General features: G+C 33.9%; 1 protein-coding gene across 5 annotated transcripts in view; it reads left to right on the forward strand.

Moving 5' to 3' along the window:
* Positions 1-23,421, forward strand: part of FXR1 (FMR1 autosomal homolog 1) — a 60,440-nt gene extending 37,019 nt beyond the window's left edge. Inside the window, exons 9-18 of one of the 5 annotated variants that reach the window (XM_040480850.1) lie at positions 99-177; positions 3,821-3,930; positions 8,658-8,744; positions 10,171-10,228; positions 10,316-10,378; positions 15,311-15,514; positions 17,281-17,481; positions 18,207-18,287; positions 21,799-21,890; positions 22,661-23,421. In XM_040480850.1, the coding sequence (XP_040336784.1) occupies positions 99-177; positions 3,821-3,930; positions 8,658-8,744; positions 10,171-10,228; positions 10,316-10,378; positions 15,311-15,514; positions 17,281-17,481; positions 18,207-18,287; positions 21,799-21,890; positions 22,661-22,831 (1,146 nt within the window). In that variant the 3' untranslated portion in view covers positions 22,832-23,421. Of the gene's footprint in view, positions 1-98; positions 178-3,820; positions 3,931-8,657; positions 8,745-10,170; positions 10,379-15,310; positions 15,515-17,280; positions 17,482-18,206; positions 18,288-21,798; positions 21,891-22,660 lie in introns of all 5 variants that reach the window. The other 4 variants (XM_040480848.1, XM_040480851.1, XM_040480849.1 and 1 more) reach the window with 4 other exon arrangements.

Consider the following 23,421-nt stretch of genomic DNA (forward strand, 5'->3'; position numbering starts at 1 on the left):
GCATAATAATTCAGAACTTCTCATTTCTTTGTTTTTATTTTGGGTTGGGGTTTTTCTTCAGGATTCTTTTTTATGTTTATTTTTTCCTCGTTCTGCAGAGTGCTGATGCTGTAAAAAAGGCTAGAGGTTTCTTGGAATTTGTGGAGGATTTTATTCAGGTTCCTAGGAATCTTGTTGGTAGGTACTTCTACTAACTATTAAATAAGTTAAATGTTAGTAATTATATACAGTGATTTAATGGAGATTTAATGTTTCTGATAACCATATTTTATAGTTACGGGAACATTTGATAGGGGTACTTTTCATTTTTTAGTAACATTGTGTGTGTCTTGTATCTTGTTATCCTATTAAAAAAGTAAAGGAGTTTTCTTCTGTACAGAGTGACTCACTGATAAGATCCATGATTTTTATAACAGTTTGTCATTAAGTTTTTTAAAAGCCGTTTCATCCCTTGGGCTTTATCTTCTTATTCACTTAATGCCTTTTTATCATTCATATGTCCATCAAAGTTGTCATCGTAATTTTTGAGAAGGTGTTTGTGATATTTCTTTTGTTTAGTGCAGAGGAAAAAGTAAGAGTGGACTAACAATAGGGTAATAAACTTCTACACAGTAGGCCCTGAATAAATAATAATTGGTTGTTGCAAAGGCATAGAATAAGGTAAGAAGTCATGGGCAGGAGAAAAGGATGGTGATTGTGATAGGAGGGGAGTTTTCACTACTAAGTTTCTGACACCATTAATGAAAATTATTGTACCCATGGCTTATTAAGATAGTGACAAAACTTTGAGATTCCTCCCTCGCCCCCAAATTTTGAGTTTGAAGCTGTAAAGGAGCTTTATAGTTTGGGATGAGTTGTTTAATAGCTTTGGTATTAAATCCTCTACATCTGTGCTAACTGTCCTTTTTAAATGCTATTTAGGACAAATGGGGAAATTTTTGTCCTGTATTAAATAGTGATTATCCTAAACGTTTAATACAAAAATAAGCATTCACAGAAAGCAGAGATGTTTAGAGGAGGGCCTTGAGTTTTTGTCCACTGTTGTGTTTCTTGACGTTACTGAAACAGAGCCCCTTGGGCTTCATTTATATTTAATTAGGCCTGTTATGCCTTTAGGAAATGATTTCTTGCTATAGGTGTTCTATTTTTCAAATACTGTTAAAAAAAAAATTAGCTGGAGAAAATATTTAAAAAGATGTTTTGACCAGTAACAAGTTAATATACCCTGGGACAAAAGTCTACAGCACAATAACTTGGGCAGTTTTCTTTGTTTTCAACTATCTGTTTGCTTCTAGCTCTGCCTAAGCATTTGGATAGGTATGACATACTGCTGATTAAGTTAATTCCATTTTATTTGTTTTTATTCACTGTAGATTGAACTGAAAAGATGAGTTTAGATGTTAAAATTGAGTCTAAGCTTGAAGGGTTTTGTATAATTCTAATAAACAGTACACAAAATATAATCAGATGTTTATTGTCAAATGAAATCACCTTCAAAAAGCTGCTTTTGAAAATGATTCCCTGTTTTGTTTAAATCACAATTATGGACATCCATCAGCACTAACATTGTGGTTGCTGCTTCACAGAACATAATTTAACTTTGGTTTCTTCACTTGTAAAAATGATTTGGCTATGAGTGTGTGCATGGGAATCAGGGTTTTTTCCAACCCAACAAGTATGTAGAAGATAGCCTTGGTCTTCTAGAATTTGTGGTAGTGTTAATTTTGAGTAAAAATTCCTGATATTTCAGAAATAACAAAATTGGGTATATTTGTAGTTCTCTGGTTCTTTTGTTTATTCATTTATCTGTGCAATGATATGAGTATGTGTCATGTCTCTTTTTTTACTCTGTCTTGGTTGGCTTTGGTGATTTGGATTATTTGGGACTCTTCAGAAAATATATATTAGCAGCAACTGTTACATTTAGTGAACTGTTACATTAGTGAAATACTCAGATAGTGTAAAGATTTCTTGGTTGTTGTGTATAATAATGCTACGTTTTGCTTCAAAATGTTTTATGGGTGAAGCAGTCTTTTGAAAAATAGTAAATTCTTAGTCAAAGTGAAAAAGAAAAAGTGGACTGAGGAGTAGAAGGGAATGAGGACTTCTTGGTGGGTAAGTTCAAGAGAATTTCCTTATACATTCAGGTTCCAAGAATTCTAGACCCTGATCATTCCCACCCCTCCTAAGTCAAAAAGAAAAATACTATGTGGTCATTGATTTAAAGTGAATTGAAACCTTTCGCCTCCTGGAAGCCTTCCTTAATCACTTCTTTACTCTGTCCCTTCAGCATTTATGCTCAGTGCTCAATTTATACTACAGGTCTGCTTCAGTTTGTCAATATGCTTTGGAATTTAAACTATGGAAATGATCAGTTAAAATATTGACGGTCTCTGGTGGGACTAAATAAAACTTGCAGGTAGGTCCCTGCCACAGACCCCAGAAGGGTGATGGATGTACACTCACCAGTGGTATAGTTCATAGAAGGAAGGGGCAATGAATGATTCTGGGGGAGGGATTATGATATATCAATCTGATTTTTGTTTTTTCGAAAAGACATTTGCTTATTTTTAGCAGGGTCAAGGATGGAGTTGCTGCTTGAGCTTCACTGTGTTAACAATGAAGGTTGCTTTTATATACTGCTGCTAGGGCTGCTCAGAGAAGATCTACATCATGTGAATCCCTTGTCCTACTGTATTTTTTTCTTTTTTACCTGTTCAGTTGCTGCTGCTTTTAAATTTAGGGTTATTAATGGGGAAGGAGGGTTGAGAATAGGGATAGAAAAATCCTGTAATGGTGTCTTTGCTGTATTGACCCACTTACTGTTGCTGTTGTTCCCATTTATTCTTTAATGGAAACTGTTCTCAAGCATGCAATAGGAAAATTTTCTATTTTAACTCTTTTCAACCAAAATGAATTTATTGTAGAAATAGATTGCTGGGGGGGTTTGGACTTAGTAACTTTTATAAGGAGTGTACACATCTGTTTCATACAGGGAAGGTTACCTGAATATTTACTTCTGTTATCAGGTAACACTGTCCAGTATTGCTTTGGTATTTTGACTTTGCTGTCTTTGTAACTAGCAATTTCCTAAGGGGAAGAGAATCTTCCTTCCCCCTTTTTAGTTTCTGTTTTCGTTATTGGATACTCAATAACTGCTGTTTGACACATTACATGTTAAGTGTGGAGAAGGTAAATAATTTGGAATTTGTGTCTGTATACAGTATTTCATACCTAGGAAGATAGCATACCATGTACATGCTATGTGTATTTGTATAGCTGTGAAATACTTAAAAACTTGGTGAAAAATGTTACAGACATTTCATTGAAGAGAATATTCATTTTAAAAGTATGTTCAAATTATAGGCGTGTTTTGGATGAGTAGCAACTTGAATACGAAAGCAAGATTGAATTTGTTAAAAATAATATATAATAAACAAATTGTTATGATTAATGCCAAAATAAAAGTGTTTCTTTTGCCTTTATTTGTATATCTAAGCTTTTGGAATGGGTTGCATTGATATTTTAAAAATATTGAAAAATGACATAGAACATGTTTAGCCTTTGAAAATATCTTAACATGTGAGCAGTATTGTCAATCCTAGTTAACTGTAGCCTTAGGAATTCTAAAGAGAAGGGAAGTTTCAGACCAAGGGTAAAAATTTCTCAGTAGTTTTCAGGATGAATATATTGAGATTAAGAAGATGAAACTGCTTGGTTTTTAAAAATTTGATAGCAAGTCAAATTATTTGGGAGATAGTGTTGGAAGGATAGCAGTACTGATTTTTAACTTATTGCTATCTTTTTTCTCTTATTAAAGGAAAAGTCATTGGAAAAAATGGCAAAGTTATTCAGGAAATAGTGGACAAATCTGGTGTGGTTCGGGTGAGAATTGAAGGAGACAATGAAAATAAACTACCTAGAGAAGATGTAAGTATTCCAAATGTAATTTGGTTTGAGCTTTGCCTGTTTTTCTTTCTTTCTTTCTTCCTTTCTTTCCTTTCTTTCTTTCCTTTCTCTCTCCCTCCCTCCCTCCCACCCCCGCTTTCTTTCCTTTCTTGTTTCTTTCACCATGTTCTGTTCTTGGCTAACTTACGATGTTATTTTATATTTTGGAAATCATTTTGGTGAGTTGTATGTAGTGATGTACTTCCACTCTGATAACAGTGGGTTTTTTTCTTTTAAAAAAGTTTTGTCCCTTACTGTATTGCTTTACATACTTAGAAAATAAGTCCTCTTTCAACGTGGGCTTTGGGATCTCACTTGGTTTCTTAGTACTTCAGTAAAAAAACCCATTTTTGATAAAAAGACTTCAATTTGATAATTTCAACAGTTATTTTTTGTACTTAACAAGAGGATAGAGCTGTAAAATTTGATACTCTGACAAAAGTTTGTTTTAAAGGAATTCTTAGTAAATAACTGTGTACTTGACCCTTTTTGGAATCTGAAAGCCCTGATTATTTCTTTATTGAAATCTTTAAGGTTTTATGTTGCTATTCTTTTCAAAAAAATTTTTTTTTATTTTTTAATGTTTATTTTTGAGACAGAGACAGAGTATGAGTGGGGAGGGGCAGAGAGAGAGAGGGAGAAACAGACTCTGAAGCAGGCTTCAGGCTCTGAGCTGTTAGCAAAGAGCCTGACACGGGGCTCAAATCCACGAACCCTGAGATCATGACCTGAGCTGAAGTCAGATGCTCAATCGAGCCACCCAGGCGCCCCTGTGTTGCTATTCTGACAACAACTTTCTGAAATTTCTTGTTCAGTCCCTTCTCACATGTTAATGTTTTGTCTATACTGCACTTCCTTACTTCTCATCCATCCCTTTAAGGATCTCTTAACTGGGTGGCTCCAGTGTCTTAAACTTTGTATGCTTGTGAATATAAGGCAAGCATTTTCTTCCAAATTATCTCCTAGAAAGCAGCTTTAGTTTTGCAGAATAGATTATTGCTTGAAGAGTTTGTTAGCCTGTTGGGAAAAACCACCTCTTTAAAAAAACAAAAACAACTGTAGTCAAAGGAGTCCTTATGTGTTGGATGTTGTAAAGATGCCTACTGAAGAGCCATTTCCTTTATTCCCTTTAATTAGAATGTAGAGGCAAAAAAAAAAGAAAAACACATGACTTAGAGAAATGAGTAGTTGGTGGCTCAAATTGGTTTCATGCCTACACTGCTTCCAAACTTGCTTTAAATTTCAAGTAAATTTTACTTTTTAAGCAACCCTACCTCCCATTGCCTTTGAGAGGGGGATTAAAATCAAGGTGTCATAGTATTGGAATTTGCACTTTTCCCCTTTATATTTAATGTATAAAATAATCCATTTGGCATACAACCACTGCCTAAAAATTGGTTTGACTATCAAGATGTGTATTGGTTAGGGCCATTATAGGACTCCAGTGTAAATTTCTTAGTTTTATCTACTTACTTATCTGTTCTTCTCTTAGCTTGACTTACCTCTAGTTGCTTTCTAGTATTTAACATTTTCTTGTGGGGCACCTGACTGGCTCAGTCGATACATCAAGCAACTCTTAATCTCAGGGTCAAGAGTCCAAGCCGCATGTTGGATGTGGAGCCTACTTAAAAAAAAAAAGAAAAATCTTGTTGCAGGCTGACTCTTTTAGGTCTTTCTTCATAAATAAGAACTTCACCGTACTATATACTGTTTGTAGTTTTGGTCAATGTCACCCCTATTTCTGTGCCAGGGTTAAGAAACTTATATGCTTACAGAAACCAAGCAGATTATTAAATGATGAAGCAGGTTGGGTTATACAAGACCAGGGATAGGGGAGTACACAGTCCATTTCTATAGAAGAAACAGATGCTGCTTAGCTTTTATCTGGTTGCCATGTGGGAATGTATGTGTTATGTGTTGCCATATCTTTGGTATTAAGAGAAGCTAGAAACCTATAATGTGTAAAATTTAAAAATTTTCAAAACATCGCATTTTAAGTCAAATCTGAAGGTTGGCATTCACTTACTTGGGGCTACCATTTCATAAGCTAAATCCCGTGGCCAACTCTGTTTATAGCTTGTTTACTCTGAAGTCCTTGGTGACCCACCTTTAGCCTGAGAGGGTCTTTTTCTATCTCTATCATAGCAATTATTATCTGTATAATTGAGTATTTACTGGTTTTTCTCTCAATCTTCTTTTTATTATCTTAACCTCACCAAGCCACATTATGGACTCTGAATCAAGAAATGAAATCTGAATTCTCATATTCTCTACTCTAGCCCAATGAATTGTATAGGGTTAGGTGCTTGATAAATATTTTATATCAATTTTTAACATTGGGTTTGAGGGGTGCCTGGCTGGCTCAGTCAGTAGAGCATGTGACTCTTGATCTCAGGGTCCTGAGTTGAAGCCCCATGTTGGTGGATTTGAGTTTTTCACTGAAAAATAAATATTTATATACAAGTTAGACTAGCACAGAAGGGTATAGTGTGAAAAACAAATGAGTGTCTATGTTCTGTCCATATCTCTCCTCTCTCCATTGTGTCTAATAGATTTTAGATGGTTGTTGGTTGCCTTTTTTATGTCTTTGTTTTGCTACTAAAAACAGTGCTGCAGCAAACATCCTTTACGACTGGAGAGTAAATTCCTGGAAGTGGATTTCTTAGATCAAAGGGTAAAAGATATTTAAATTTTTAGATCTTCTTAGTTTCCCACACACCACACATTCCTTCTACCAGTGTAGGAATTATGTCTATTTTCCACATACTTGCCACCAGTTTGTTTGTTTGTTTGTTTGTTTGTTTGTTTGTTTTATAAATGTGGTCTCCAAGCTCAGCGTGGAGCCCAAGAGTCTGCTGAGACACCCAGGCACCCCTAGAGCTTTTGTGTTTTAAGGAAGCTAGTCTTTTGTCTTTTCATATTTGTAGTAAATATTCTTTCTTTCTCCTTGATACGCCGCCCCCCCCCATAAATTTTGTATGCTGTTGGGATTTTTTAAGACTTTTGTTTTATGACTTAAGACATTTGATTTTGCCATGCTTGGCAAGGTCTTTCCTACATGTAGGTAATTCAGAAATTCATTTGTATTTCATTTGCGGGGTTTTTTTAAGTATGTAAATCTTTCACTCCAGTGGATTTGTGTGTGTGTGTGTGTGTATTAGGAACAGGGATCCTGCTTTATTTTTCCCATGTGCTAGTTGGTGTCTCAGTGCCATCTATTAAATATAAGTGATCAGTTACTAGTATTTTTAAAAAATCAAGAAATTTCACTGAAAAAACTCTTAGAAATCTGTGTATTTAGTAATAATCATTTACTCTTCAGATTTTTTATTGTGGCTTTATAGTAGTCATTAAAATATTTTGTAGTATATGTGCCTTTAAGGTTGTGTTTCTGCCTGTCCTTTGGAGGTAGCTAACTGGTGATAGCATCTCATCTTCAGGGTCAAGGCATTGTATTTCTCTTAATTCCTTCCAGATCATCTGTCTGGAATGACTTTCTCTTCTTTACTTACTTGGTAAATTGTATTTGTTTTTAACATTTACTTTAATAATAGTCTTAGGAATTCCCAAAGTTTCCATATCTGGGGTGGTGGCATAGTCCATATTCTACTTTAATATTCTTGTGTTTTTTATTGATATCACTAATATTACATAATAAGATTATTGCAGAAATGTTTAGTATCTTTTCTGAGATTGTGATTGCCTTTAGAATAGGGGCTTTGTTTTATTTGTCCATTTTCCTTAGTGTAGATTCTGGCAAGTAACATGTAGTTGTTATTTGGAGTTAGGTGACCGGATATGAAATTGGCTGACTGATTTGCTAATTATATGACTTCGGGCAAATTGCTTTCTCAACTGTAAAAGTGGACTATTTTTTTTAATTGGAGTATTAAAGTTACTTTTTAATGAATATTAAGATACAGATGTAGAATAAATAATATACTCCCAGAAATATAGTATGTGCTTAAAATGTTTTAGATTCCACCCCCCCCCCCCCCCTTATTAATTCACTTTGCAAATCTGCTTGTGAATTCCAGAGGACAGGGTCAAGACTTCCGTACTTCCTAAGCTTGTTATATTCCCTTTTTTCAGGCTCTCTAAGCCAATCTGTTTAAATAGCTGTTAGGAACTAATTTGTAGAATCAAAATTAGGCAAGGCACTGAAACTGATTGGGTGAGTGTATTTAGGCTTTACTTATTTTCCTTAGCCATTAAGAAGCTGGAAGTATACTACTTCATAAATTCAGCAAAGTTAATCCTGTGATTTGCTTTAATAGTGGTGACTAAATGCTCATATTAGTAATTCCTTTATATTGTGTAAATGTTTGTATTCCTTAGGTGACTTGTGTTAATGGTCAGGAAGCACTCTTTCCAATACACAGACGTTAACGGTTTTGTTATGTGCCCTTGTCAGGGATAATCTAGGTGATGTACTTTACCATTTTAAAGCCATCACCACCAAGGTGAGATATCTAGTCTGTAAATTCATACCAGTTCAAGGAAAATGTCTTTAAAATGTTGGTTTGTATACAGAGAAAGATTGAATTAGAAATTAGAAAATCTGATATAAACTGGTATTTTAAAAGTAAAAATTTAAAATTTTAAATCGCTGTTTTAGAAAAGTTTTCCAAATTATACATTGGTATGTCACATTTATACTAGAACTTTGTTAAAATATTAAATACTGAAGACATTGTGTTTTCTTACAGGGTATGGTTCCATTTGTATTTGTTGGCACTAAAGAAAGCATCGGAAATGTGCAAGTTCTTTTAGAGTACCATATTGCTTATCTAAAGGTTTGTATGCTGTTCCACATTCATGTCATTGTTGCTTCACATGTTAAACTAACTAAAGGTTATATCAATTTTATATTCATGTTAAATTTCAATTCTTTATTTTAAAATAATTTAATTTAATCAAGCTTCAGATTTACCCTGTTTTTCTACATGAGAATTTAAAAGTAAAAAGTCCTTTAAAAATTTTAAAAATTTAAAGTCCCATAATAAAATGATGGGCTTTATGCACGTTGTTTCTCTTTTTTCTGAACTGTTATATTTCTTTCCTTACTCTTTAGGAAATGATCATGCTTGTGTTCCTATAATGTGACTGTCATCACTTTATGTATCTACCTGTGCTACACTGAAACCATTTTATTTTACCTTGATGTTTTAGGTGCAAATAGGGCAGAGAACTGGGAGTGAAAGTGTGCTTTTTTGGTAACTTTGGTGTTCTCTGAATCAGATGCACTACCCTGTAGACCTCATTTGATCTTAACCATTGTTTCTAATATAATCTATTTGAGTTGATAAATAAAGAGCAAGGGTTTTAGGAAAATGCCCTATAAGTTACTAAAAGTTACAATAGTTATTTTTTTACTTTTATTACTAAGTTTCTCTTGTAAAACCTTCAACAGCTCTGTCTCTAGTAGTGGGTTTTTCTTTTAGTCACTCATATCATTGCTGCTATGTTAATATTTTGAAAGCACATCTGATACCATTCTTTTGAAACTCATCTCTAGAAATCTTAGTTCAGTCTGGCATTTTATGTTCATGCTTTATCTTCTAGTACTCTACTACCTTTTAGTCAAGAGCTTTGTCAAGTTACCTTACCTTCACATCTTGTAATGACCTTAGTTTCTGAATGACCAAGTCTCCTGGTACCTCTAGGCCACAACTTGGGTGTCACTGTTTTGATGGAAAAGTAGGTTAATAGTCCCTCTTATACATGGCACCTATATCCCACTTAGCAGAGTTTTAATTTCTTGAGGGGTGAGTCTGGTAATATGGTGTAATTATTAGCTATTTAACAGTTTATGCATACATACATTATTACATACAGGAACTAAAACTCCCAGTGAGAATACTGCCCTAGCATAAGAAACATTTATTCTACCTTGTAACCACCAACAAATAGTTTAATGCTTGTCCGTTAAACATACCCTTGAACATGGAGAGTCCTTGTCTTTTTTAATATTATATGCCTGTAATACTTAGCGTAGTTGGTGCTCAGTAAGGTATTTAATAAATGTTTAATGAATTGAGTCAGCAAATGACCTTGTGAATTGTATTTATTAAGTACACAGTTGTATTTTACCAAATAATTGGTCACGATCATAGTTTCTTTCATTGGTAGGGAGTAGTATAGCTTCATTTTTTTTTTTTTTTAAGATGGTAAAAATGATACAACATAGAAGAATATTTACCTTTTTTGTTTTACTCATAGGAAGTAGAACAGCTAAGAATGGAACGCCTACAGATTGATGAACAGCTACGACAGATTGGTATGGGTTTCAGACCTTCTTCCACCAGAGGGCCTGAAAAGGAAAAAGGATATGCCACTGATGAAAGTACCGTCTCTTCTGTACAAGGTTCTAGGTCTTATAGTGGAAGAGGCAGAGGTCGTCGGGGCCCTAATTACACCTCCGGTTATGGTAAAAAAAACAATTTTTTTTTTTTTTTTAAACTTTTTGATTTAGTTAGTTCTTCACTCTGTTTTGGCATGGAGGGCAGGAGAGTGTTCCAAGTCATATGTCTTTATAGTAATGACTGTAAAAGGTATATGATGTTCAAGGAGCTATGTAATGAGATCAAACATGTTTTTTGTTAGGTTGGCAGTTCATGATCATGTTTATTCTAAATATATATGGAATTGTTGTACACATATTTATATATAGAATGTAAACATATCAAACCTACTAATGGTGATGATACTGCTAGGAATCTTTTTTTTTTTTAATCCTCTTTTGCCTACCCTCCAGGAGAAGTAAAAATGAAATACTATGCTAATTAGTGTGCTAAGGTTGTATGTAGCACATCTGTACTAGCTTTTTAAAATATACTTAATAGCTCTGTTGGCAGTTTTGAATATAAATCTCTCACATCTGCCAATATTTTGTCCAAAGAACATTTCACTAAAATGAGGGCTTTTTTAAAAGCCAGGACCAAATCAATACTTTATAGATGAACATTTTTCTAAAATGTATTTCATTGTGAGGATGGGGCCCTAACCGATGTATGAAGGGGCCAGTGGATGGTGGTGGTCAACAATTTTCTAATCCTAAATTTTCACTTATTCTTCTTCAGCTTCGGAGTTCCATTTTTCTGCATTTGGACTTGGATCTTAGCAGTGACCTGATTTGTCTTCCCTTGTTTTCTTCCCTTTCTCTTTTCCTTCTCTTTTCTCCATTCCTCTGTTCATCTTAACTGCTTTAGGAAAATATTTCATAAGCCTTTTCCAAAATAGAAGGCATTTAGAGAAAGTGGGAATACATAAAAGCTTACAGTGTGCAGATTCCACATCTGATTTCATGTTTGAAGACTCATCTAATGCCAACATTATATTAAATCTGTACTTTGATTTGTTGTAGACTTGAAAGGTTAATTATCCCTTTCCTTTCATATATTTCCATGTTCTAATTTCTTGATACTTTTTATTATTTAAAGTTAACTGTATTGAGAGCTGAAAAGCAAAATTCCAGGAACATGTTTTAGCATGTGAAGATCTGAGAATTGTGAAGTACTACTGTATTCTTGAAAATACATTTAATACAGAAGACAGATAATGAGTGATTAAAGAGAAAATAAGTATATTGAATGATTCTAGAGCCACAAATTACTAGTACAGATAATTAGATTTGGCTTTTTTTGGATGATGAGGATGGTGAATTCATTGAAGACTTTTATAAGCCCTTGGGAAGTCAACTTACTGAGGCCAGTCTTTTGCAAAATACCTTTGTTGAAAGTGATAATAAGTTTTTATGATTAGATAATAAGTTTTTATGAGTGGTAGAGGGAATATCCTCTGGATTGAAGAAAGTTATGCAAGTTGTTCAGTAGATGGCACTCTTACCTCTGAGACTTTGCAGACTAGTAGTATCATTGCGTTTGTTGAAATAGCTATTGAATTTTAGTGGGCTTGAGAGAAAAACCATTTGAATTTGGTTATAGATGTTCTCTTGTCTACTTAATACCAGGATTTTTAGGTGATAATATATATACACACACATATACGTGTGTGTGTGTGGGTCAGTCATGTAAGAAACTTTTTCTAGTAGCACTGAAGTTGGTATATACCTTAGAATGGATGATGTTTTAAAACTGCAATTGGCAACATTTTCTTTAGTGGCACACAAAATATGTCTTTCAGTGAATGGATGGCATATTGGAGTTGATAAAACATGGTACTTTTGCTGTTAAGCAGTCATGATCATTGAAAAGGATGTAAAGCATCTTCATAAGAGCTTTTAGAAGTTTTGGAGAGGGGAAAATATGATGTAAAGTTCTGTTAAAAATAAGTATTTGGAGTCATGAAAAAATGGATTACTTTGAATCATTTTTAAAGCCCAGTGTAAATCATTTTTTTTTTGATTCATTAACTTCTATTTTACAAAATTAAAAGAATGGTTGCAGTTTTCTGTTGATGCTTTAACACATTTCAAATTTAAAGGCTTTAACACTGATGTATTAAGAGTTTTTTAGGTCAGAAGTCAGACATGAGTCTCAGTGCGCTAAAATTGTCAGCAGGACTGTATGTTCGTCCTTTCTTGAGGCTCCAGGTTAGAATCTGTTCCCTTGATATTTCCAGCTTCTGACCCCCTCTTTGTCTGTTTTGTAAAGCCAGTGACTGTAGAGTTCTGCTGCTCTGTCTCTGGTTCTCTGTAGCTGAGATCCACTCGATTAGTTTGGCCTCACCTAGATAATCTCCCCACCTCAGTATCCTTAACCTTATCACATCTGCAAAGTTCTTTTTGCCATCCCAGAAACGTTTAAGCTTTATTTAATATGAATAAAGCAAAAGCACTAGCCAATTCATTAGTCATTTTTGTTTTTGACTTCAGTATCTGTCTTATCTACTGAAATGTATTTATGATTTAGACCACTCCCCCTTAAGTCTTTTGAATACTATATTTTTTATTAATATAATTTATTGTCAAATTGGCTTTTATACAACACCCAGTGCTCATCCTAACAAGTGCCCTCCTCAGTGCCCAGCACTCTTTTTCCCCTCTTCCCCACCCCCCCACCCCCATCCACCTTCAGTTCTCTGTATTTAAGAGTCTCTTGTGGTTTGCTGCCCTCCCTCTCTGTAACTATTTTTTCCCCCTTCCCTCTCCCCATGGACTTCTGTTAAGTTTCTCAAGATCTGCATATAAGTGAAAACATGTATCTGTCCTCTGACTTGTTTCACTTAGCATAATATCCTCCAGTTCTATCCATGTTGCTGCAAATGGCCAGATTTCATTCTTTCTCATTTCCAAGTAGTATTCCATTGTATATATAAACTACATCTTCTTTATCCATTCATCAGTTGATGGACATTTAGGCTCCTTCCATAATTTAGCTATTGTTGAAAGTGCTGCTGTAGACATTGGGATACATGTGCCCCTATGTAGCAGCACTCCTGTGAATATTAGATTTAGGTTAAACTTTAGTAGGAATTCCCTTGCTTGTGACATTGAGTTAAATACACTGTATTTTTAGAGAGAATTCAATAGGGACTTTGTAAAAATTTAAAAAATGAGATTACTTATCTTCAGATTTTGGTAATGTTTTCAGGCAGTGCATAGGTTTGTCAATAAATTCAGATACATTCCAAAGGATGTTTTCACTACTCATGAAATGATAAATTGCCCTTACTCCAACAAAACCGTGACATCAGTTAATAAATTCTTTTTTGTCATTTGGATAAATAAGTGTTTGGGAGAGACATTCTCTTTTGTGAGATTCTCGTTCCTAATAAACACACTTGAGTGTAAATACTAGAAACTTGCTGTATTTTTTATAAAAGTTCCAACTAAGTCATTCTTATATCATTGATTGGTTACATCCATATTTAATGTCAAGTGGAGAAAAAAAGATGAATGTTGAGGAATTTTCTTTAAAGGAGAAAGGAAATTGTTAGGCCTCTTCATTTGTTAAGTTTTACTGTGGGTACCTTACTGTTGTGCATCTGAAGAATTTTTACGTTTTACTTCCATCATCAAATGACTGGGGTTTAACTCTAGGGAACTTGTGGTTTATCATGGAATCACTTTTATTTGGGAGATGAGCAAATGAATATCAAAGTCATGCAGCAGATTGCTTTAACAGAGAATTGTTGTGCACATTGTTAGGTGTGGGGGGGGCATTTAGAGGTAGAAGAAAGCTCTACCATAGGCCAAGGGACATGTAAATCCAAAGGGAAAAAAATAGAAAACTACACATGACAGCATTGCATGATAGATACATGTTACTTTTAAGGAAATAAGAGGAGGGGAGGAGTCTTTTCAGTTAAATTGGTCTGAAACTACAAATTGAACTGGGCTCTCAAGGAGAGATCTATTTGGATATTTGATATAAAAGGGAGGGATGGAAGTGGCATCCCAGAATTAACAAAGAATAGAAGTGGAAATGAGTATTGTAGTGATTGAGTCATTAAATCTAACACATAATTGTGATATAATGATAATGATATTGCAGGCTTTTATAGAATCTTTGCAATGTTTAAATTTTTAAAAGATCACTATTAAAATAGGTCACTGGAACCTTAGAAATGGTCTGTAAACTCTTAGAGTCATGATAAATTTTTCTGTCAGGTTAAAGTCCTCTTCTCAGTAACATTCTTAAAATTTATTCTGTAATTTCAAATAGTGTATTCTAATTTAAGCCACTGTTCGTAAAATGTAATTGTTTTATGTACAACCACTAAAGATACACTCACCATTTATAAGACACTATCAATTATGAGAAACACTGTGATTTCAGAGATGTTAAAGTGTGAAATAGTGTGCTTCCTAGAATCAATAAAATAATGGTAGAATACACTGTACAATTAAACTATTCGTTTTTCTGAATATGATTAAATTTGCTTTAAAATATAATAGTGGTTATTTCATTATACTAAAACCTAAAAGTGGGCAAGTTTTTTTTTTTTTTTGACTATTTCCAGATACTAACTGCATTTGCATTATCTATGTAATGTTTTGTGTCTTTGCTGTAATACTATATTGGCTGTATTTCTGCACATCTAAACCAGTTTGTTGTTGTTTTTTTTTTTTTTTTTTTTTTGCTTGTTTTAATATTTATTTTCTGTATTCATGGAAACAAATCTCTGCTAAGTATAATTACCAAGTTATAGTATATCTAAACCAATTTTTAATCTCCCACTAGAGATCCTATATTATTAGTATAATATTATATTTGATTATTACTTAGTAAATTTCACATTAATTTTAATTTAGCTTCCTTTGAATCAGCCAATTAATAGGGTGATTAATAGGGTGATTAAAATAATTTGTAGGAAATAATTTTGGAAAGTTTCACTCCTTATTTTCCCTGTTTTAAAAAAATCAAGAATCTAATTGGCTTATGTTCTCTTTCCCAAGGTACAAACTCTGAGCTGTCTAACCCCTCTGAAACAGAATCTGAGCGTAAAGACGAGCTGAGTGATTGGTCATTGGCAGGAGAAGATGATCGAGAGAGCCGACATCAGCGTGACAGTAGGAGACGCCCAGGAGGAAGAGGGAGAAGTGTTTCAGGGGGTCGAGGTCGTGGTGGACCACGTGGTGGCAAATCCTCCATCAGTTCTGGTAGTCTTTTATATACTATGTCAGCATCCTTATTTTGTAAACAGCATATAACCTTGTACAAGTTAATTCATTCCCCAAGTGTCTTCTCGCTGAGGAAGGTAGTGGAGCATATGATAAGGAGAAACCTTGGAGAGTGTTTCTCAGTGAAGGTTTAGCTAGAATTTTCCAGTCAGAAATTTTGGTCGGCTGATTCTGTTTCAGTGGTCAAAGATTTCTCTAGTTTTGGGGGGCTTACATAATTAATTAGAATGTTTTTTTTTTCCCGCTAGAATTTTTGGGTTCTATATTTCTGTTTGCCAGACCCAGAAAATTCTAATGCAAAGAGAGATCTAAGTTATGTAATACTAAATATTCTTAATGTTGAAAATCAACTGAGAACTTTTGCTGTACTATGTACGATTTTGGGAACAGGGAAGAATTGTGAAATTTAAAAATTTTTGTGTTGTTTGAGGAATTGAGCTGTATAGAAGACTGAGAACTGAGATGCATGAGCAACTTTGTCTTTTTCTTCCTTCCCTTTTTTTTTTTTTTTTTGGTAGGAGTTGTGAGAATGTTTTTGCTTAGTTTAATGGGCTGGGGGACAGAATCATTAGAGATGTGTGAACTAGATTATGTCATAGATACAGCCTTAACGTATCTTTATTGTATACCACTTTAAGAAAACCATGTTTTCTTAATGTATATATATACCTCGTGAAAGTTTATATGGTATTTTAAATGTTATAGAACATACGTATATATAATTAAATATATACCAGACTTGCTTACAAACTACAAAAAACTGGAACAAATCACACAATTTTTAAAAGGTACTCTGGTTCCAGTGATCTTCTTTGAGCCCTAAGTTTATTTTACAGGCTTTTAGGGAAATACTTTTATATTTTACTACATTGCTCACTATTACCAAGGTTTGTAAAATTGTAGTATGCTGAATTGCACAATAAATGTACTTTACCTAGTGCTTATGATTAATGGATAAACTTAGTGTCTTTTGCAAAGATGCTAGCTTGCTAGCTGTTACGGAAACTTAGAAAGGAAAAATCGTGATTAGGTGAATTTCTTCTATAATTTGATTGGTGGAGGCAATAAATGCACATAGGTAAGATGGGTATTTTTTTCCTTATGATTATATCTTAAAACTTTCCCTTTCTCACCCTCACCCTACTTTACCCCACCTTCATTCTTTGTTTCTGGAGATGGGAGTACTAGTCAACTTTATATTTTCCAATAACCAGTTAGAATTTGAACCTTCTTAGTTTGATTTTTTTTGTATAGACTTGTTTTGATTGCTTCAGTTTAGTAACATTTCTATTATGCCATGGAATGCAGGTGTTGTGATTTACTTGGGTATAGCACATTAACATTAGCACAAAGAAGCAGCTGACACCTTGAACTTGGTAAAGGGGACAAAATTGTGTATTTATGTCTCTCCACTTTTCATTTCTCTAGCTTCTGGGTAGGACTAGCTAAGGATGTGAATGTCAAAAATAGCAAGTAATAATATACTGTTTTCTAATACATGTTCAAAACAAGTCAAAGAGAAGTGGTAGGAAGGTGAGGGTGTTTGCTCATCTTCTGTTTTAATTTTTCATTGCCATTTAAAGTTCTTCATATTACTTTCCAGGAAAAATAGTCATACAGGAAACATTTTTTTTGAATATGGAATATAGGGGGAGAATTGTAGATGTAGTTCAATATAGATCAAAGCATTTCTAATGACTGCAGCTCTCTTAAACGAATATTTCTTGCCTCTGACATGCATATAGTGCTCAAAGATCCAGACAGCAATCCATACAGCTTACTTGATAATACAGAATCTGATCAGACTGCAGACACTGATGCCAGCGAATCTCATCACAGTACTAACCGTCGTAGGCGGTCTCGTAGACGAAGGACTGATGAAGATGCTGTTCTGATGGATGGGATGACTGAATCTGATACAGCTTCAGTTAACGAAAATGGGCTAGGTATGTAAGCACTTAGGGAAAAGATATATTATTGTCTATTGTTAATGTATGATGCTTTTTTCAAAAGACAAAAACAAAACAAAACCCAAACTTAATGCAATTCACATACTGAAGTTTTCTTAGTGTTTACTTCAATTCAAACAAGGTAGATAGCTTTGTATCTGTTTGAAATGTCTGGTTTTCAGATTTATATAACCAAATTATTTGAAACTTGAAAGTGTTTATTAAAAGTGCCCTTTGATGCCATTAAATCAATATAAATATTCAAACTGCAAGGCACTTAATACTCTTACTGTTCATAAACCAAAATTGGGCTTTCAGCTTGCTTCTTTAGAAATTATTATGATGACATTAGTGAAGGTATGTATATTGAGTAGGCATTAACTTTCAAAGGGCTAAAATGTTATTAACTTTGCTAAAAACTAAATTGTATTGGAAAGGAAGACTTTATTCCTGAATCATGGTAATTTAAATTAAGTCTTTCAGTTTGTTCAATTAAGAGTTAAAACCCTCTTACTTTCCAGATGGTAATTCCATTTTTAATCTATTTGAAATGGCTAAAACTACAAAATTATTTTCCTGTCAGTAATGTATGTCGTTTTATCTTCCCTGTTTAATTAAAAGGTTCTCTCTCGCTTTTCTTAAATCTTTGAAGGAAAGAAGTTTTTTTTTATTTTGTTTTTTGTTTTTGTCAGAATAGTTCATGGTAAACTTTGCAATTACAGATGATAGTGAAAAAAAACCCCAGCGACGCAATCGTAGCCGCAGGCGTCGTTTCAGGGGTCAGGCAGAAGATAGACAGCCAGGTAACTTTTGAGTGGACCTGTTGACAACACCAGGTCACAAGCATGAAAAAAATGTCATGTGTCTGCTTTCTAAATATATTATACTTACATGTACACATGTGTGCATATACATTCAAGATGTGCATTACATAAATTGTTTTCTCAACTAATAAGACTACTAAAATGCATTCTTCCTTCACTTCGTAAATGTTTAGTAACCTGTCTAATTGAACTAATGTTGTGTTTTAATTTTTTTACATGGAAATACTATTGAGAAGACCATTATTTTGTCCACTTGGCAGATTCTTCATACTTGAATTGGGGCCTGCCATCCCAGGGACTATGTTGTAGATTGTGGTTGAGGTTGATTGGCAAAACTGGGCAACTTTTGCATGGTGCTGCTCACTACATCTGGATTCAGCACCTCATTTTTGTGGGAATTGTAAATACCCACAGTTAAAAAAAAAAGCATAAATGAGAAAAATACTTGAAAGTGTCTTTTTTCTAATAAGAGGAATGCATGTTATGTTTTGTTTACTGTAGTGTGATGCCTTTTCCCTTACACCTACTAACTATTCAAATTAATAGTACTTACTTAGTTTTAGAATGTTAATTTAAGTAGACATAATTTTTAGTAACTTCAAAGAAACTTGTTTGCTGTGTCTATATTATTTTGAACATAATTCCGTTTCCTGTGTACAGAGAATCACGTGTATATTCACAATGAAGAAAATGTGTGCACCAAAAATAAACCCCTTTTGAACTAATCATTTTCTGCATTCTTTACAAAAGCAAATTTTTGGGTGTGTATTCCCCAAATACAGAATGTAAATTCAAGTATCTTTAATATTTTAGGTTTAGTGGTTGCAGAGACATTTGGGAAAACTGGTTTTAAAGGTGTTAGTTCCATTCTTGAAGAAAAGTCCGTGTTTTAAAGGTAGTTGTAAATTTAAAAGGAATTTAATATTGTCAAAAATAGAAAGTTTCCACCAAGTTTTTTTTATTGTTTTCCTTTCTCTTCTCTCTGTAGTGTTAGAAATATTCTTTAGATCAAGCGATCATATTTATTTGGTTCTTTAAAGTTGGCACAGTGGTGAATACAGTACTTTCTGGCCATAGTTTATAAATAAGAAAATTCAAGCTACATTGTGGGTTTAACATATAACATAATTTTTTAACTAGATGGTGGTTTATTAAGTCAGTGGACATCAAAAACATAGTGGTGTTAAGAGGCAGATTTTTCTGTATGATATTAATTGAAAATTGAGTAGTTTGGGGTGTCCAGTAATATGGTTTGTGTTCTATAGTGCATTTATTCCTATTTTACTCTGTTCTTTGGATTGCCACTTTTCCTAGAAATTCTTTTTCCCTAGCCTGCCTTTCCGCCGCCTCCCCCTAAAAACCTGTTAAAAGCCCCCTCTCCAGCCCCCCAAGATAGGATTAATGGAACAGGCACATCATTTTCTCCTTGCCCCTGGCAGTGCTTCTAGGAAAGTAGCCTCCTAAAATGTCAACATTCCCTTATATAATTTAATTTATTCTCATTTGCTCAAGATTTCTTGTTTTTAGTATAAATTAAGCAGTGAATATTCCTTACTAATAAGAATGTGATTATAACACTTGTGTCAAGTTGGTTTACTTAGACCACTTAGGAAATTCTACAGTCCAAATTATGCTGCACAAATTGCTTATCTTTTTTTCTAATTATTAATTAATCTTCATTGACCTTTTAAGTGGCTAGTGTTGTAAGGACTAGCTATAAACAGGTTTTGAGTCAATTGAGTTTGTTTTTAGTTGTACCTCCCTTTATGGGGGAGGGGCACTGGTAAGTTTTTACCTTTCCAGCTATGTGCCTCTAATGTTGATACCCATATCAAAAAAGTATATTATTCTGTGTGTGTGCATAGTGGATGAAGGGTTCTAACAATTGTCACATACTCAAAGTTAGCAATATGTGTGTCTATGCAGAAGGGTTTCCAAGTAGCTGAGTTCTTCCGGGTGTCACTAAGGGTTGAACTATGGAAACAGAATGAATTCATGAAGGTGTTACACAAACTAGAATCATTTCTAGAATGTTTTTGCCACCATATATGTGTACATAATAATGAAATGGACTTGATAGTATTCCTCTTCTTAATTGTGGAAACTATTACTAAATGTTTTTATAAATTAACAGTGGATTTAGATGATTTTAAAAGCTTCAAAATGAGCACAGTGAGTTTCTTACAATTTGGAAGACAAGAGGCAGTTTTAGACAGGAAACATCTTTTATTTAGTGCTGTTTCTAATAAATGATTTGCATTCTGAATTAAGTGTTTTTTTGAGATTTAAAAAGGTTAGTAGTTTTAGAACGTTCTTGGATCTTATAAAAGGATTATGTTAATTTGTGATCACAAAAAAGTGATTTGTAAATACCATCCAGCTTTCTTATTTTATCAAAATGATTTATTTTCATATAATTTGAAACTAATGGACTGACCATTTCTCCCCTAGTGACTTTAAATAAATAATTTAAAATTTACTTGAAGTTTTCATTCTTTACATAAATCTGCTCTCATCCTGTAATTTAAAATACCTTGTATTTCACATAATCAGAGATTTTCTTCACCAGTTTCTGGGAGAAAATAATTCTTTGAAAGAGAGCAATCATTTTGACATTTCTTCAAATCAGTAAATTCTAAGCTATAAAGTCCTAAAGAGAAAGGATTGAGGTGTAAAGTGAGGCCAGAGTACCTGTAGAACAGAGATCATTTTTTTCCACTTGGGTTGGCAGAAGGGTGTTAGCTTGTGTTAGTCTTTTTCTTATGTCACTATTGCCATCCACTTCCTTGCAAAACACACATAACACTTCAGTTAGTCCCTTGAAAGATTATTGAAGCAGGGAAGGGATTGTTACAGAATTAATGGCGGCCCTTTTCCCCACCAGAATTAATGTCCACGTTTTTAGGGTGATGGTCTGCCATCTTTAGTTTGCTTGTAGTTTTTTATTTTAGATCACTCACAATGGTTTCTAGTGTGAAATGTTAAAAGAAGGACTGTAAAATACCACACTTGGATATCTTGTACTTAAAAAAAAAAACAAAAACAAAAACAACTAATATATGAGTACATCTTTTATATCTCTGGTGAAGTATAGCACACCGTGATTTGCACCAAATGTGCCCCATTTTTTCCCCACTGAGAATTGCAAACACTGGGCTGAGAATGCTGCATTTCCTATTCTTGGTTGTGGATTTCTATATCAAACTTTATCCCAACCGTGGAGTCAACCAGAAGCAATGGCTGGATTCTTAAGAAAGCTGACTTAAATCTAGGCTTCCTTGATCTCCAGCTTGGAATTTTCTATTGTCAGCACTAAATCACAGGCACATTTTTCAAGCTTTGTTTTTGGTTGGAGGTGGTACCCAGCTTAAAATTTTGAAATTGGGTTACCCACCGTCAGTTTATTTTAAAAGTAAAATTACTCTTTATCCATAAATAAACTTTAGAAATATTTTTTCAACACCTGTAATTTTTTTCTCATCTTCAACAGTCACAGTTGCAGATTATATTTCTAGAGCTGAGTCTCAGAGCAGACAAAGAAACATCCCAAGGGAAACTTTGGCTAAAAACAAGAAAGAAATGGTAAGGAGAATTTAACCTGTAGGTTTTGTTGGTTTGGTTTTCGTTTCTGTTTTTTTTTTGTTTTTGTTTTTGTTTTTTATTATTTTATTTTTTTATTATTTTTTTTGGTATGGTTTAGCTTTATGTTTACTTCTTATCTTATTGTATGATCACTTGTTTCCCCAACTAGACAAATAATATTTTAAAGACTACTCTTTGTTTTGTTCTTGGCCCCAGGTAACTGAAGATATGCATGCTTGAGCCTGGAATACTTTTCATTTAGAATTCCAAATAGCATTTGTAAAATTCAGTCTATCCAAAGATATTGGACAGAGACTATTGGCTTAATTTGGGGAGCAGTAGGCTATATATATCTCTTCTCAGTGATAGCTATAGACCTCTTTAAGTGTCAAGTCTTTTAAATGCTTTAACAGATGTGAAATGTAAAGGTGAGTAAAACAGGCATTATTTGCTTAGGGTATTAACCTTATATCTTTTACATGGTGAGCTTTCCAGTGGTTAAAATTAAATTAGGTTCAAGTTTTCAGTAAACAAGTCCAGATTCTTCCTGTTGTTAAGGACTGCTAGGTACTAGAGATAGAGTTGAAAGACCAGTAGAGGTGGAATACATTGGTATATGCTTTGAAACTTTTAAGAACATTTTAATTCTTTGATCCAATGTCGTATGTGAAACTGAAATGATTTATTAGCTAATGTTTATATAGCTGTTTTCCTCCTCAGCTATAGATTTCATTTATAAAGAAGTTGAAAAAGTTGTCTCCCTTTGGCAGGCAAAAGATGTGATTGAAGAGCATGGTCCTTCAGAAAAGGCAATAAATGGCCCAACTAGTGCTTCTGGCGATGACATTTCTAAGCTACAGCGTACTCCAGGAGAAGAAAAGATTAATACCTTAAAAGAAGAAAACACTCAAGAAGCAGCAGTCCTGAATGGTGTTTCATAAACTGAAGAAGTTCCTAGTTTACAGTTCTTTTACATTACATTTTACAATAGTGCTTGTACAAGCTTGCCAAAGATAGAATATGGATCGCCAGTCTTTACATCGCACTTTCAGTTCCTCCATTTGGAATTCAGAAAGGGGAGGGATCCTGAAGAAATCATATGTTAAACATACTTTGACACCTACTGTGTTATAAAATATATCATCAGATGTGCCTTGAGAATAGTATATGTAACATTAAAAAAAGTTGCTGGCTATAGGAAATGTTATTTTGTTTTCAAAATATGGCAGAGATGGGGGGAGGAGGGTGGGGTGGGATCCCTAACGTAATATTCTTTATGAAAGCATTAGCTGCTTTTGTTACATTTTTAATAATATGCAACCACTTCTTCACCTGAGGAAAACTAGAATGAAATGCAGTCTAAAATATTTTGCACTGAATTGTAATTCTTCATTAGTGTAGTCTGGAAACTGGTCTGTTTTAATGTGTTTTTTAAATGCTGTATGTTGAGGAAAATCTGCAGACCACTGGAATACATTTGTTAAACTCTCATCTGCAGGGACACTGGGTGATATTGGCAGTGACTGTTCTA

This window comes from Herpailurus yagouaroundi, unplaced genomic scaffold (assembly GCF_014898765.1).
Source record: "Herpailurus yagouaroundi ecotype Mexico unplaced genomic scaffold, PumYag 159, whole genome shotgun sequence".
Taxonomy (NCBI): domain Eukaryota; kingdom Metazoa; phylum Chordata; class Mammalia; order Carnivora; family Felidae; genus Herpailurus; species Herpailurus yagouaroundi.